Genomic DNA, 14,245 nt, shown 5'->3' on the forward strand with positions numbered 1-14,245 from the left:
CTTCTGGAGTCGCCTACACCTGGATGGCACTTCTGGAGTCGCCTACACCTGGATGGCACTTCTGGAGTCGCCTACACCTGGATGGCACTTCTGGAGTCGCCTACACCTGGATGGCACTTCTGGAGTCGCCTACGCCTGGATGGCACTTCTGGAGTCGCCTACACCTGGATGGCACTTCTGGAGTCGCCTACACCTGGATGGCACTTATTGATGTTTTGATAAATTACTGATTAAATCTCTGTCTGTCTGTCTGCCTCTCTCTCTCTCTCTCTCTCTCTCTCTCTCTCTCTCTCTCTCTCTCTCTCTCTCTCTCTCTCTCTGTCTCTCTCTCACACAGGATGCTCTCTGTCTCAGTGTTGTGTTAGGAGTGTACACAGTAAAGTTACTTTAGTCAGTATAATTATCTGGGAGCTGTACCAGTAGAGGAGGATGTTATACCATCACGTTTTTATATTATGTATTGACTTATGTGACTCATGAGTCAGGTTTGTCAGAGGTTGTGTAGTGTGACTCATGAGTCAGGTTTGTCAGAGGTTGTGTAGTGTGACTCATGAGTCAGGTTTGTCAGAGGTTGTGTACAGTGTGACTCATGAGTCAGGTTTGTGAGAGGTTGTGTAGTGTGACTCATGAGTCAGGTTTGTGAGAGGTTGTGTACAATGTGACTCATGAGTCAGGTTTGTGAGAGGTTGTGTACAGTATGACTCATGAGTCAGGTTTGTGAGAGGTTGTGTACAGTGTGACTTATGAGTCAGGTTTGTGAGAGGTTGTGTACAGTATGACTCATGAGTCAGGTTTGTGAGAGGTTGTGTACAGTATGACTCATGAGTCAGGTTTGTGAGAGGTTGTGTACAGTGTGACTCATGAGTCAGGTTCGTGAGAGGTTGTGTACAGTGTTTCAGTAACAGTCACTCAGATATTTTCACTGTTGCAGGTGTTGGTAGAGCCGGTGTTTCCCCCTGCTGTTGCAACAACCCGTGCATTCTTCTGAAGATGTCAAGTTGATCCAGAGCTCCTGGAAGCTCTAAGCACCGCTGGAGGTGTGGTGTCGGATGCCCCAGGGAGCTGTAGCACCGCTGGAGTTGTTGGAACCCCGTGTAGCTTGCAGCACCGCGGGAGCGACACACTAGCTGGTCCTCAATGTTTACAACCGCAAAGGAACTGCAGCATTCTTTAAACTTTTAATTTAATAACAAATTAAAGTATCACGAAATTCTCCTAGAAAGACATATAAAAGAAACTAAGTGAGGCAAGGTTTCTTCCTGGGGTTTAAATTTCTAAGACATGTCTAGCAGAAACCTCATTGCTGAATCTCACTGAGAGGAATACTTAGAGTCTCCTGAAGAGGCTTACTCAAGCTCTCTTGCTGTAGGTGAAGTGCGCGAAGGATTTCAAACAGGAAGCAAGACTCTGGACGCTGGTGATGAGATCAGCTAAGACTAGTGAAGGAGTCGGTTCATAAACCTCTAGTGATCCATTTGCAGCTTTGTGAGAGGGTGGTCCATTAGCGGTCACTTGAAGGGGGTGGTTTATTAACGGCTTGGTGAAGGGGTGACCTGTTAGCACCCAGGTGAAGGTGTGGTTCACCTAACACATTTAAGTCTCTGCTGACGAACTGAAATACCGAGTTAATGTGAGAATTAGTTCAGAGCTAGTAAGTGTGATTGACTGGAACCTAGCTAAATATATGTGATAAGAGAGTAGCTGCATTAAGAGGGGGGTATAGAGGTGCTATGCAACAGTGACGCCTTCAGAAAAGTGGCTTACCATCCGATTACATCACGGCAGAATAAAGAGTGTGGTATTTGGGCAGTTGGTATGTTAGACCTAGTTAAACCCTTTCCAGTATTCCAGGGACATTAACGCTGCATATTCCATACACACCACTAGTTAATGATACTTTAAATCTTAATAGAGGAATTAAACTTTCAGTGTACATACACTGAGAGATATACACGGAGAAGTGCATATACACTGCATTGGGCAATGCTATTCCTGAGGTGTTCATAGTCAAGGTACAGAATGTGACTACCCATCTTGGTGTGACGGTCGTGATGCACGTCCCAGAACCCACCTCCGTGTCCTGCCCACCAGGACCCACCTCATCTTGTCCACCGGGACCTACATCCGTGTCTTGCCCACCAGGACCCACCTCATCTTGCCTACCGGGACCCACATCACCGCAGATGCCCACTAGTGCGACGGTTCCTACCACCCAGACCCACCTTAGAGCTCTCCAGCGCCTCGCTGAGTTGTCACCGGAGTCTGGAAATGGCGGGGAACTGACTAAGTTTGATCTCTTGAAATCTCCTCCTAGAGCCTGTGAGGCTGAACGAGAGCCTAGTCAAGAGACCTGTCAACCCTCTGGGGCTGCCGGGGAACGTGACCCAGCACTAGGTCACAACTATAACGTTAAACAGCCCTTGGAACACACGCCCTCTGTTGGCGGGAACCAGAAGAGGTGCGTTTGTCTTTCTCCATCTTGTAGTGAATGTAATCAAAGCGGCAAGTGTGACCAAACAGAGAAAATGATAACGTACGTAGCTGAGAAACCGGACATGTCTCGGCTAAACTTACAGTCGGACCGACTGATGAACCATGAACACAAGGGTCGAGGGACGGTTCACTGGGATGTGACAAGGACCGGCCAGCCGCCCCACTGCTCACAAGAGCATCAACCAGCAGCGTTCAACTTTCAGTTCCTTGACTCGTCTCTCCTGGCATCTTGTGGCACTCCATTTCAATGCGGATCTTTTTCGGCCTCTTGCGGCGTCGTAGACAGGATCAGTAATGGTGTCAACAGCAGCGGTCCCTTCAGTTTGCCTGAGGGCGATCCTATGCTAAGTGGCACCCTCTCCCTCACCCCCTCTTACTTGGAGGCCGAGAATAAGGTCAATATTAAGCCCTTCAGCATACCACAAAACACGGAAACTGTGGGACACTGCAAAACTTCTAATTCTTATGGTATTTCGAACTCTCTTAGTGCTTCTAAAGTTCCTTCCTTCCCTGAGTCCTGTTCCCGAGGTCTTCCTGCCAGAAGGTACACAAATCCTGAGGTGGTGAGGAGTCAGCCTACTTCTGGTGGCATAATGACCACCACTTGTGACCTCATGACCTTTCCCCCTGGGGAATGCGCATGCGTGAACCCTGGTACGAGTCACGCCTGCGCCACCAGGTGGTCACAGAGAGGCTCACTGGGTGTGCTCAACCCCTTATTTGAACACGAGAGCTCCAACAGGAAATACTCCATTGACCTTGGGATTATTTCAAGAGCTTTTGCTTTACCAGATTTCAACACAGGTTCCGTGTCCAGAGACAATGTTTCCTGTCAGAGCCTTCACCACGAGACTGATAGAACCAGTTCTCAAGACACTGTCACGCGAGGCTCCAGCATTGTCAGCTCCCACAACAGACACTCCCAAATACCCAACCGACTATCGCAAGAAAATCTCCCGTTCCATTTCCAGGACCAGAGTCTAAGGCCACCTTCAACTACCCTTGGTATTGGTATCGAGTCTTCAAATACCATCAATGAACTCTCTAAACCTCAATTTCCTGAATGCGTTGATTCTCTCGCGTTGGGAGGCGCTCGTGGAACTTTACCAGACACAACCACGATGTCAAGATCAGTCAAAACATCAGATGCCAAGAGAAAGGATCCGAGAGTGATCTCCCAGGATTGGTTCAGCTTCCTGACCCCAACACAGGACGCATATACACAAAGGCTCTTCAGTCCTGGCGACCTCCATGAGGAACTGCTCTATCCAGCACCTTATGGAAGCAACTCAGAGGTCTACCAGAATATCAATGCTCGCGAGGCAGACTTTGTTCTTCGTAAACCGAACAGGAAGCCAAGGACGGAGCCTCTGCCCCAGCATCCCATAGCCAGGACGCAGACACCAGCATCTAATGCCTCAGCAAAGACACAGACACCATCGCCACGACCCACAGCCTGGACAGAGTCACTTTCATCTTGTCCTACAGCCAGGACGGAAATTCTACTGCCTGGTTCAACAGCCAAGATGGAGCGATTAACGTCTTGTTCTACAACCACGATGGGGCTACTGCCACAATCTCATTCCACAATAGTGACAGAACTACATCCACCTCGTTCTGTATCCAAGACGGAACAATTACCATGTCGTTCCACATCCAAGACAGAACAATTACCATGTCGTTCAACAGCCAAGACGGAACAATTACCATCTCGTTCCACATCCAAGATGGAACAATTGCCATCTCGTTCCACATCCAAGATGGAACAATTACCATCTCGTTCTACATCCAAGATGGAACAATTACCATCTCGTTCTACATCCAAGATGGAACAATTACCACCTCGTTCCACATCCAAGATGGAACAATTGCCATCTCGTTCCACATCCAAGATGAAACAATTGCCATCTCGTTCCACATCCAAGATGGAACAATTGCCATCTCGTTCTACATCCAAGATGGAACAATTGCCATCTCGTTCCACATCCAAGATGGAACAATTGCCATCTCGTTCCACATCCAAGATGGAACAATTACCATCTCGTTCCACATCCAGGACAGAACAATTACCATCTCGTTCAACAGCTAAAACAGAACAATTACCATCTCGTTTAACAGCCAGGAAGGAAACTCTACCTTCTCTTCCCACGGTCAGTACTGAATCACTAACGCCTTCTACAACCAAGACGGAGCCGCTTGCTGCTTTCCCCATAGCGTTGTTGGGCCACAAACTGGAAACAGATGAGATAAAAGTTGGTATAATCGAGCCTCTGGCTACGGAGGATGAAGAGGCTCTAAGAGAAGGCGCCCTGGAAAGTAGAAATGCCCGTCTGAGTGAAAGACGGGGAAGCAACCTCGATAAGATTGTCATCCCCAAACCCGGCGAGGCTCTTGACGCGGTGTTAAATGTCAAAATCGATAATTTTGACAGAGATGAGTATGTGGAATATAAGAAAAGATTTAGTGAAACAGACGCACTCATTTCTGACTATCTGAGGATTACATCAAGAAGTATTTCACACACTCACGACAGTGAAGCAGGTGCTGAAGACATACTTAAATTGTCTCATATATCTGACGCCAACAATGTTGCCTTAAATAGTCATCCGCTCCCCAGTGAACAAGCAAGCAATGTGGAGAGCTCTGATGTGAATGAAACAAATAATACATTTACGAAAGCTGCTACTGAACAAGATGATGATGCCAAATACAGCCAGAGAAGCACAGGTGCGGTTGATGACTCACTTGGTTTATCAGCATCTACTAACGATGATAAATCACTTACTGAGAGATCAGTAAAAGATGATAGAAAGTTGACCTCTCACCACCAACACCACGACCACTGTGCTCACACTACATTCTCGTCTAGAAAACAATCACTTCCGACTGAAGAACTCTTTTCTAGCGTGAAAACTCGACCCGTCTTCAGGAAGCTGAGTCTCATCGGTCCCCTGACTGACTACCAGCCACTAGATGCTACCTGCTGCAGGCCGTTGTTCTCACCTGTCCGGGAGACTGAGGAAGCCAATCTCTGTATCCCTGATAAATTTGCCAGCAAAGTGAAAACCAAAACTAGTTTAGGCAACACAAGGAAACAAGTCTCCAGCAGCTTACTTCATCTACAGGACAAAAACTTAGATACAGGAGAGCAAAAAAGTAGTTTGTGTGTGATGGAGAGCGGGAATACATCATCCTGTTTACCTGGGAGACCCTCTTCAGGTAGCATCAAGGAGCACTATTTACAAGAGAGCCCCAGGCTTAGGAAACACGTAATAGTTCCTGGATTACCCGAGGATCACCACCACCACTACCATCATCACCACCAACACACCAAGGTAGCCACCAGCCTCAGCCATGGTATTTCTGACCAGCTAAGGTTGCACACGGAGAGGAGACCCACCATACATCCACACAAATTAAAGAAAGTTAACGAAAAATCGTACAGATCCCCCCGGAAGTCGCTGAAGAAGGCACAGCATCCGGCGAAGGACTCCAGCGCCAGTCCAAGGATCTTGTTGAGTTCCCCGAGGCATGAGTCCTTCGGTGCCTTCTTCAGCAGACAGGAAGGAAGCGGGGAGGGCAGGCACTCCAACCACTGTAGTTCTCTAGTGCCATACCAACCTCTCGTTGACACCGCAGCTACCCCTACCACCCCAGATGATGCCACCACCAGGACACAACCTTCCATTTCCACCGCCACCGCCACCGCCGTCACTATAAGGGAAGCCGCCACCAATGCTGAAATTAGAGCGCCGCCACCACCACCAACAGGAACCAGCAGGTAACTAACCTGCTCTCACCTCCTCTCTACTCTTAAAATAAACAATTAGGACAAGCATTTTTTATTTGCATTATATACATGTCGTGCCGAATAGGTAAAATTGGTCAATTAGCAAGAACTTATTAAAAATTAATTTTTTTTTTAAATTTTCTCTTATACGTTTAATGATATATTTTTTCATTTATGTTAATGTAAAAAAATAATAATTTTGTACCAAAAGAACCTTAGAAAACTGACCTAACCTTATCATAACAAGCACAATTTAATTTAGTCTAATCCAACAAAATATATTTGAAATAAGTTTAAAGTAATTTAATAATAAACAAACAATGAAATATTTTTTTTCGCTAGATTCGCGAAATTACTCCATACACAAATTTTCGCTTGCCTTATTCGGCAAGAAGAGGGTCGCTATTTGAGCCAAAATCTCAAGTTTTACCTATTCGACACGATATATATATATAAATATATATATATATATATATATATATATATATATATATATATATATATATATATATATATATATATATATATATAGATATATATATATTTATATATATAAAGAAGGTAGTTTAAGTGCGGGAGGAGCATCTTGGTCACGGCAACATTGGAGATTTGTTGAGGTAAAATCTTGTTATCTTGAAGTCACAGGTAACAAGCTGCTGTGTGTGACGGATGGAGGGCGAGGGGAAGAGAGGGAGGGGAAGAGAGGGAGGGGAAGAGAGGGAGGGGAAGAGAGGGAGAGGGAGGGGAAGAGAGGGAGGGGAAGAAAAGAAGAGAGTGGGAGGAAGAGGAAGAATATATGGGAAAGACAGATGGCAGAGTAACTTGCGAGGTTACAGAGATGCTGACTGTTGAGAATAACTGCACTGCTACAGGGTTGAGGGACTATTATATAGGTGAGAGGCGAGGGTAGTAAAGCAGATGGCTCTCTCCCCATTCGCCAGGTGAAGGCGAGTCAGAGAGACACTGAGAAGAGGAAAAGGACAACGAGGACGAAGAGGAGAGAGGCAGGGGGAGACAAAGTCACACAGAGAGAAAGGGAGAAGAGGGAGAAATAAATGGAGAGACACAAAGAGAGGGAGAAAGAAAAAGAAATGCAGAGACAGGAATACTGAAATTGAAATGAGAGGGAGAGAGAGAGAGAGATAGACAGAAAGACAGACAGACAGACAGACAGACAGAGGGATTGAGATACACAGAGAGAAAGAGAGAGAGAAAGAGAGAGAGAGAGAGAGGGTACACACACACACAGCCCCCTATATACACAGCCCCCTATACACACAGCCCCCTATACACACAGCCCCCATACACACAGCCCCCAAACACAGCCCCTACACACAGCCCTCAAACACAGCCAACACACACAGTCCCCTATACACACAGCCCCCTATACACACAGCCCTCTATACACACAGCCCCCTATACACAAAGCCCCCTATACACACAGCCCCCTATACACACAGCCCCCTATACACACAGCCCCCTATACACACAGCCCCCATACACACAGCCCCCACACACAGCCCCCACACACAGCCCTCAAACACAGCAAACACACACAGTTCCCTATACACACAGCCCCCTATACACACAGCCCCCTATACACACATCCCCCCTATATGCACAGACCCCACACACACAGTCCCCATACACAGCCCCCACACACAGCCCCCACACACAGCTCTCAAACACAGCCCCCCACACACAGACCCCACACACGCACAACCCCCATACACACATCCCCCATGCACACAGCCCCCATACACACAGCCCCCTATACACACAGCCCCCTATACACACAGTCCCCTATACACACAGTCCCCTATACACACAGCCCCCTATACACACAGCCCCCTATGCACACAGCCCCCCTATATGCACAGACCCCACACACATAGCCCCCATACACACATCCCCCACACACAGCCCCCACACACAGCCCTCAAACACAGCCCCCACATACAGCCCCCCTCACACAGCCCCCACACACGCACACAGCACTCAAACACAACCCCCCACACACATCCCTCAAACACAGCCCCCCACATACAGACCCCACACACACACACAGCCTCATACACACAGCCCCATGCACACAGCCCCCATACACACAGCCCCCACACACAGGCCCCCACACACGCACACAGTCCTCAAACACAGCCCCCACACACAGCCCTCAAACACAGCCCCCCCACACAAACTCCACACACACACAGTCCCCATACACACAGCCCCCATACACACAGCTCCCCCACACACAGCTCCCACACACGCACACAACCCTCAAACACAGCCCCCACACACAGCCCCCACACACATCCCTCAAACACAGCCCCCACACACAGACCTCACACACACACACACACAGCCCCCATACACACAGCCCCCGTACACACAGCCCCCATACACAAAGCCCCCCACACACACAGCCCCCACACACGCACACAGCACTCAAACACAGCCCCCCACATACAGCCCTCAAACACAGCCCCATACACACAGCCCCCATACACACAGTCCCCCCACACACAGCCCCCACACACGCACACAGCACTCAAACACAGCCCCCCACACACAGCCCCCACACACGCACACAGCACTCAAACACAGCCCCCCCACACAGCCCACAAACACAGCCCCCACACACAGACCCCACACACACACACAGCCCCATACACACAGCCCCCATGCACACAGCCCCCATACACACAGCCCCCACACACAGCCCTCCACACACGCACATAGTTCTCAAACACAGCCCCCACACACAGCCCTCAAACACAGCCCCCCCCACACACAAACTCCACACACACACAGCCCCCATACACACAGCCCCCATACACGCAGCCCCCATACACACAGCCCCCCACACACAGCTCCCACACACGCACACAACCCTCAAACACAGCCCCCACTCACAGCCCCCCACACACATCCCTCAAACACAGCCCCCCACACACAGACCCCACACACACACACAGCCCCATACACACAGCCCCCATACACACAGCCCCCCCACACACACAGCCCCCACACACGCACACAGCACTCAAACCCAGCCCCCCACATACAGCCCTCAAACACAGCCCCATACACACAGCCCCCATACACACAGCCCCCACACACAGCCCCCACACACGCACACAGCACTCAAACACAGCCCCCCACATACAGCCCCCCACACACAGCCCTCAAACACAGCCCCCACACACAGCCCCCACACACAGCCCTCAAACACAGCCCCCACACACAGCCCCCACACACAGCCCTCAAACACGCACACAGCACTCAAACACAGCCCCCACATACAGCCCTCAAACACAGCCCCCACACACAGCCCCCACACACAGTCCTCAAACACAGCCCCCACACACAGCCCCACCACACAGCCCTCAAACACAGCCGCCACACACAGCTCCCACACACGCACACAGCCCTCAAAAACAGCCCCCACACACATCTCCCCACACAGCCCTCAAACACAGCCCCCACACACAGCTACCCACACACAGCCCTCAAACACAGCCCCCACACACAGCCCCCCCACACAGCACTCAAACACAGCCCCCCATATACAACCCCCACACACAGCCCTTAAACACAGCCCCCACACACAGCCCTCCACACACAGCCCTCAAACACAGCCCCCACATACAGCCCCCACACACACAGCCCTCAAACACAGCCCCCACATACAGCCCCCACACACAGCCCCACACACAAACACACAAACACACACACAAACAAACATGCAAACAAACACACAAACAAACACGCACAGACCAGACGCACGGAGCAGACTGCGCAGACAGGGCACTGGCCTGAGCAGGCGACAGAACTGGCCACAGACGCACACAGGCGCACGAGGCGCACCAGACGCACAGCGCACGGAAGCCAGACGCACAGGGCGCAGACCAGGCGCACGAAGGCCAGACGCACGGAGCGCCGCAGACGGAGCGCACAGACAGACGCGCACGGAGGCGCACAGGCGCACAGGCAGACGCGCAGGCGCACACCAGGCACGCAGAACCAGACGCGCAGGACGCACAGACCGACGCACAGGCGCAGGAGCGCGGGACGGGCAACGCAGACGGAGGCGCACGACAGGCGCAGGCCAGGCCTGGCAGCCAGGAAGGTGAGCGCAGCGCAGGCCAGACGCACAGGCATGGCGCACAGGACCGAGGCCGGCAGGCGCAGCCACGGAGCGCGCAGGAGCGCAGGCCTGGAGCGCACCGACAGGCGCACAGGCACAGGCGCGCGGACGCCACGCACGGTAATAAAGTTCCTGGTGAGCGAAACGTAGCGTAATAAAGTGCCTTGTGAGCGAAATGTAGCGTAATAAAGTTCCTGGTGAGCGAAACGTAGCGTAATAAAGTTCTTGGTGAGCGAAACGTAGCGTAATAAAGTTCCTGGTGAGCGAAATGTAGCGTAATAAAGTTCTTGGTGAGCGAAACGTAGCGTAATAAAGTTCCTGGTGAGTGAAATGTAGCGTAATAAAGTGCCTTGTGAGCGAAATGTAGCGTAATAAAGTTCCTGGTGAGCGAAACGTAGCGTAATAAAGTTCCTGGTGAGCGAAATGTAGCGTAATAAAGTTCCTTTTGAGCGAAACGTAGCGTAATAAAGTTCTTGGTGAGCGAAACGTAGCGTAATAAGCTTCTAGTAACTAATAATAATAATAATAATAATAATAATATTATTATTATTATTATTATTATTATTATTATTATTATTATTATTATTATTATTATTATTATTATTATTATTATTATTATAAGGACTGAATAGTGTATCAGTGTGACCATCACTCTGCATTTTATTTAACCAGCTGCGCCTCCAGCAACAGCTGGTGCAGGTGACCAGGGCTCCAGCAACAGCTGGTGCAGGTGACCAGGGCTCCAGCAACAGCTGGTGCAGGTGACCAGGGCTCCAGCAACAGCTGGTGCAGGTGACCAGGGCTCCAGCAACAGCTGGTGCAGGTGACCAAGGTTCCAGCAACAGCTGGTGCAGGTGACCAGGGCTCCAGCAACAGCTGGTGCAGGTGACCAGGGCTCCAGCTACAGCTGGTGCAGGTGACTAGGGCTACAGCAACAGCTGGTGCAGGTGACCAGGGCTCCAGCAACAGCTGGTGCAGGTGACCAGAGCTACAGCAACAGCTGGTGCAGGTGACCAGGGCTCCAGCAACAGCTGGTGCAGGTGACCAGGGCTCCAGCAACAGCTGGTGCAGGTGACCAGGGCTCCAGCAACAGCTGGTGCAGGTGACCAGGGCTCCAGCAACAGCTGGTGCAGGTGACCAGGGCTCCAGCAACAGCTGGTGCAGGTGACCAGGGCTCCAGCAACAGCTGGTGCAGGTGACCAGGGCTCCAGCAACAGCTGGTGCAGGTGACCAGGGCTCCAGCAACAGCTGGTGCAGGTGACCAGGGCTCCAGCTACAACATAAGATATTTCAGCCATTTTAGCTGTTAATTTATGGTTTATTTAACATTATGTTTAACATGAGATCCCTGGCAGGAAGCAACGACACGCACGTCGCACGACACGACACCTCCAGGGTTACTGGGACGAAAACTCTTCCTCCTCGTCATCCAGGTCGTCGCCTCACCCCTCCAGGTCGTCGCCTCACCCTTCCAGGTCGTCGCCTCACCCCTCCAGGTCGTCGCCTCACCCCTCCAGGTCGTCATCATCTTCTACGTCGTTATCTGGGGGGTCTAAATCGTCGTGCTCCTCTTCGTCGTCGTCGTCGTCGTCGTCGTCATCGTCGTCAACGGGTTCAGACTCATCGTCATCGTCGTCGTCGACGACGTCTTATTCGTCGTCTACATCGTCAGATTCCTCAGACATCGAGGACCTGATTCTCTGATGTAGAAGCATAGTGTCTGTGTCAGGTCATTGGGTAACCAGGTACTGGTGTGTCAGGTCATTGGGTGACCAGGTACTAGTGTGTCAGGTCACTGGGTGACCAGGTACTGGTGTGTCAGGTCACTGGGTGACCAGGTACTGGTGTGTCAGGTCACTGGGTGACCAAATACTGGTGTGTCAGGTCACTGGGTGACCAGTTACTGGTGTGTCAGGTAACTGGGTGACCAGGTACTGGTGTGTCAGGTCACTAGGTGACCAGGTACTGGTGTGTCAGGTCACTGGGTGACCAGGTACTGGTGTGTCAGGTCACTGGGTAACCAGGTACTGGTGTGTCATGTCACTGGGTGACCAGGTACTGGTGTGTCAGGTCACTGGGTAACCAGGTACTGGTGTGTCAGGTCACTGGGTAACCAGGTACTGGTGTGTCAGGTCACTGGGTAACCAGGTACTGGTGTGTCAGGTCACTGGGGGGTAACCAGGTACTGGTGTGTCAGGTCACTGGGTAACCAGGTACTGGTGTGTCAGGTCACTGGGTAACCAGGTACTGGTGTGTTAGGTCACTGGGTAACCAGGTACTGGTGTGTCAGGTCACTGGGTGACCAGGTACTGGTGTGTCAGGTCACTGGGTGACCAGGTACTGGTGTGTCAGGTCACTGGGTAACCAGGTACTGGTGTGTCAGGTCACTGGGTGACAAGGTACTGGTGTGTCAGGTCACTGGGTAACCAGGTACTGGTGTGTCAGGTCACTGGATAACCAGGTACTGGTGTGTCAGGTCACTGGGTAACCAGGTACTGGTGTGTCAGGTCACTGGGTAACCAGGTACTGGTGTGTCAGGTCACTGGGTAACCAGGTACTGGTGTGTCAGGTCACTAGGTAACCAGGTACTGGTGTGTCAGGTCACTGGGTGACCAGGTACTGGTGTGTCAGGTCGCTGGGTGACCAGGTACTGGTGTGTTAGGTCACTGGGTGACCAGGTACTGGTGTGTCAGGTCACTGGGTGACCAAGTACTGGTGTGTCAGGTCACTGGGTGACCAGGTACTGGTGTGTCAGGTCACTGGGTGACCAGGTACTGGTGTGTCAGGTCACTGGGTAACCAGGTACTGGTGTGTCAGGTCACTGTGTCACCAGGTACTGGTGTGTCAGGTCACTGGGTGACCAGTTACTGGTATGTCAGGTCACTGTGTCACCAGGTACTGGTGTGTCAGGTCACTGTGTCACCAGGTACTGGTGTGTCAGGTCACTGGGTGACCAGGTACTGGTGTGTCAGGTCACTGTGTCACCAGGTACTGGTGTGTCAGGTCACTGGGTGACCAGGTACTGGTGTGTCAGGTCACTCGGTAACCAGGTACTGGTGTGTCAGGTCGCTGGGTGACCAGGTACTCGTGTGTCAGCTCACTGGGTAACCAGGTACTGGTGTGTCAGGACGCTTGGTGACCAGGTACTGGTGTGTCATGTCACTGGGTGACCAGGTACTGGTGTGTCAGGTCACTGGGTGACCAGGTACTGGTGTGTCAGGTCACTGGGTAACCAGGTACTGGTGTGTCAGGTCACTGGGTAACCAAGTACTGGTGTGTCAGGTCACTGGGTAACCAGGTACTGGTGTGTCAGGTCGCTGGGTGACCAGGTACTGGTGTGTCAGGTCACTGGGTAACCAGTTACTGGTATGTCAGGTCACTGGGTGACCAGGTACTGGTGTGTCAGGTCACTGGGTAACCAGGTACTGGTGTGTCAGGTCACTGGGTAACCAGGTACTGGTGTGTCAGGTCACTGGGTAACCAGGTACTGGTGTGTCAGGTCACTGGGTAACCAGGTACTGGTGTGTCAGGTCACTGGGTAACCAGGTACTGGTGTGTCAGGTCACTGGGTAACCAGGTACTGGTGTGTCAGGTCACTGGGTAACCAGGTACTGGTGTGTCAGGTCACTGGGTGACCAGGTACTGGTGTGTCAGGTCACTGGGTAACCAGGTACTGGTGTGTCAGGTCACTGGGTAACCAGGTACTGGTGTGTCAGGTCACTGGGTAACCAGGTACTGGTGTGTCAGGTCACTGGGTAACCAGGTACTCGTGTGTCAGGTCACTGGGTAACCAGGTACTGGTGTGTCAGGTC

General features: G+C 51.3%; 1 protein-coding gene across 1 annotated transcript in view; it reads left to right on the forward strand.

The window, feature by feature from the left end:
- The window catches only part of LOC128693622 (serine-rich adhesin for platelets-like), a 59,322-nt gene extending 45,365 nt beyond the window's left edge, over positions 1 to 13,957 (forward strand). The window contains exons 3-4 of the mRNA XM_070091069.1: positions 932 to 6,274; positions 11,789 to 13,957. Coding sequence (XP_069947170.1) covers positions 2,052 to 6,274; positions 11,789 to 12,137 — 4,572 coding nt within the window. The 5' untranslated portion in view covers positions 932 to 2,051 and the 3' untranslated portion in view covers positions 12,138 to 13,957. The remainder of the gene's footprint in view (positions 1 to 931; positions 6,275 to 11,788) is intronic.
- Positions 13,958 to 14,245: the final 288 nt, after the last annotated feature.

The sequence above is a fragment of the Cherax quadricarinatus genome, chromosome 34 (genome assembly GCF_038502225.1).
Source record: "Cherax quadricarinatus isolate ZL_2023a chromosome 34, ASM3850222v1, whole genome shotgun sequence".
In the NCBI taxonomy this organism is placed as follows: domain Eukaryota; kingdom Metazoa; phylum Arthropoda; class Malacostraca; order Decapoda; family Parastacidae; genus Cherax; species Cherax quadricarinatus.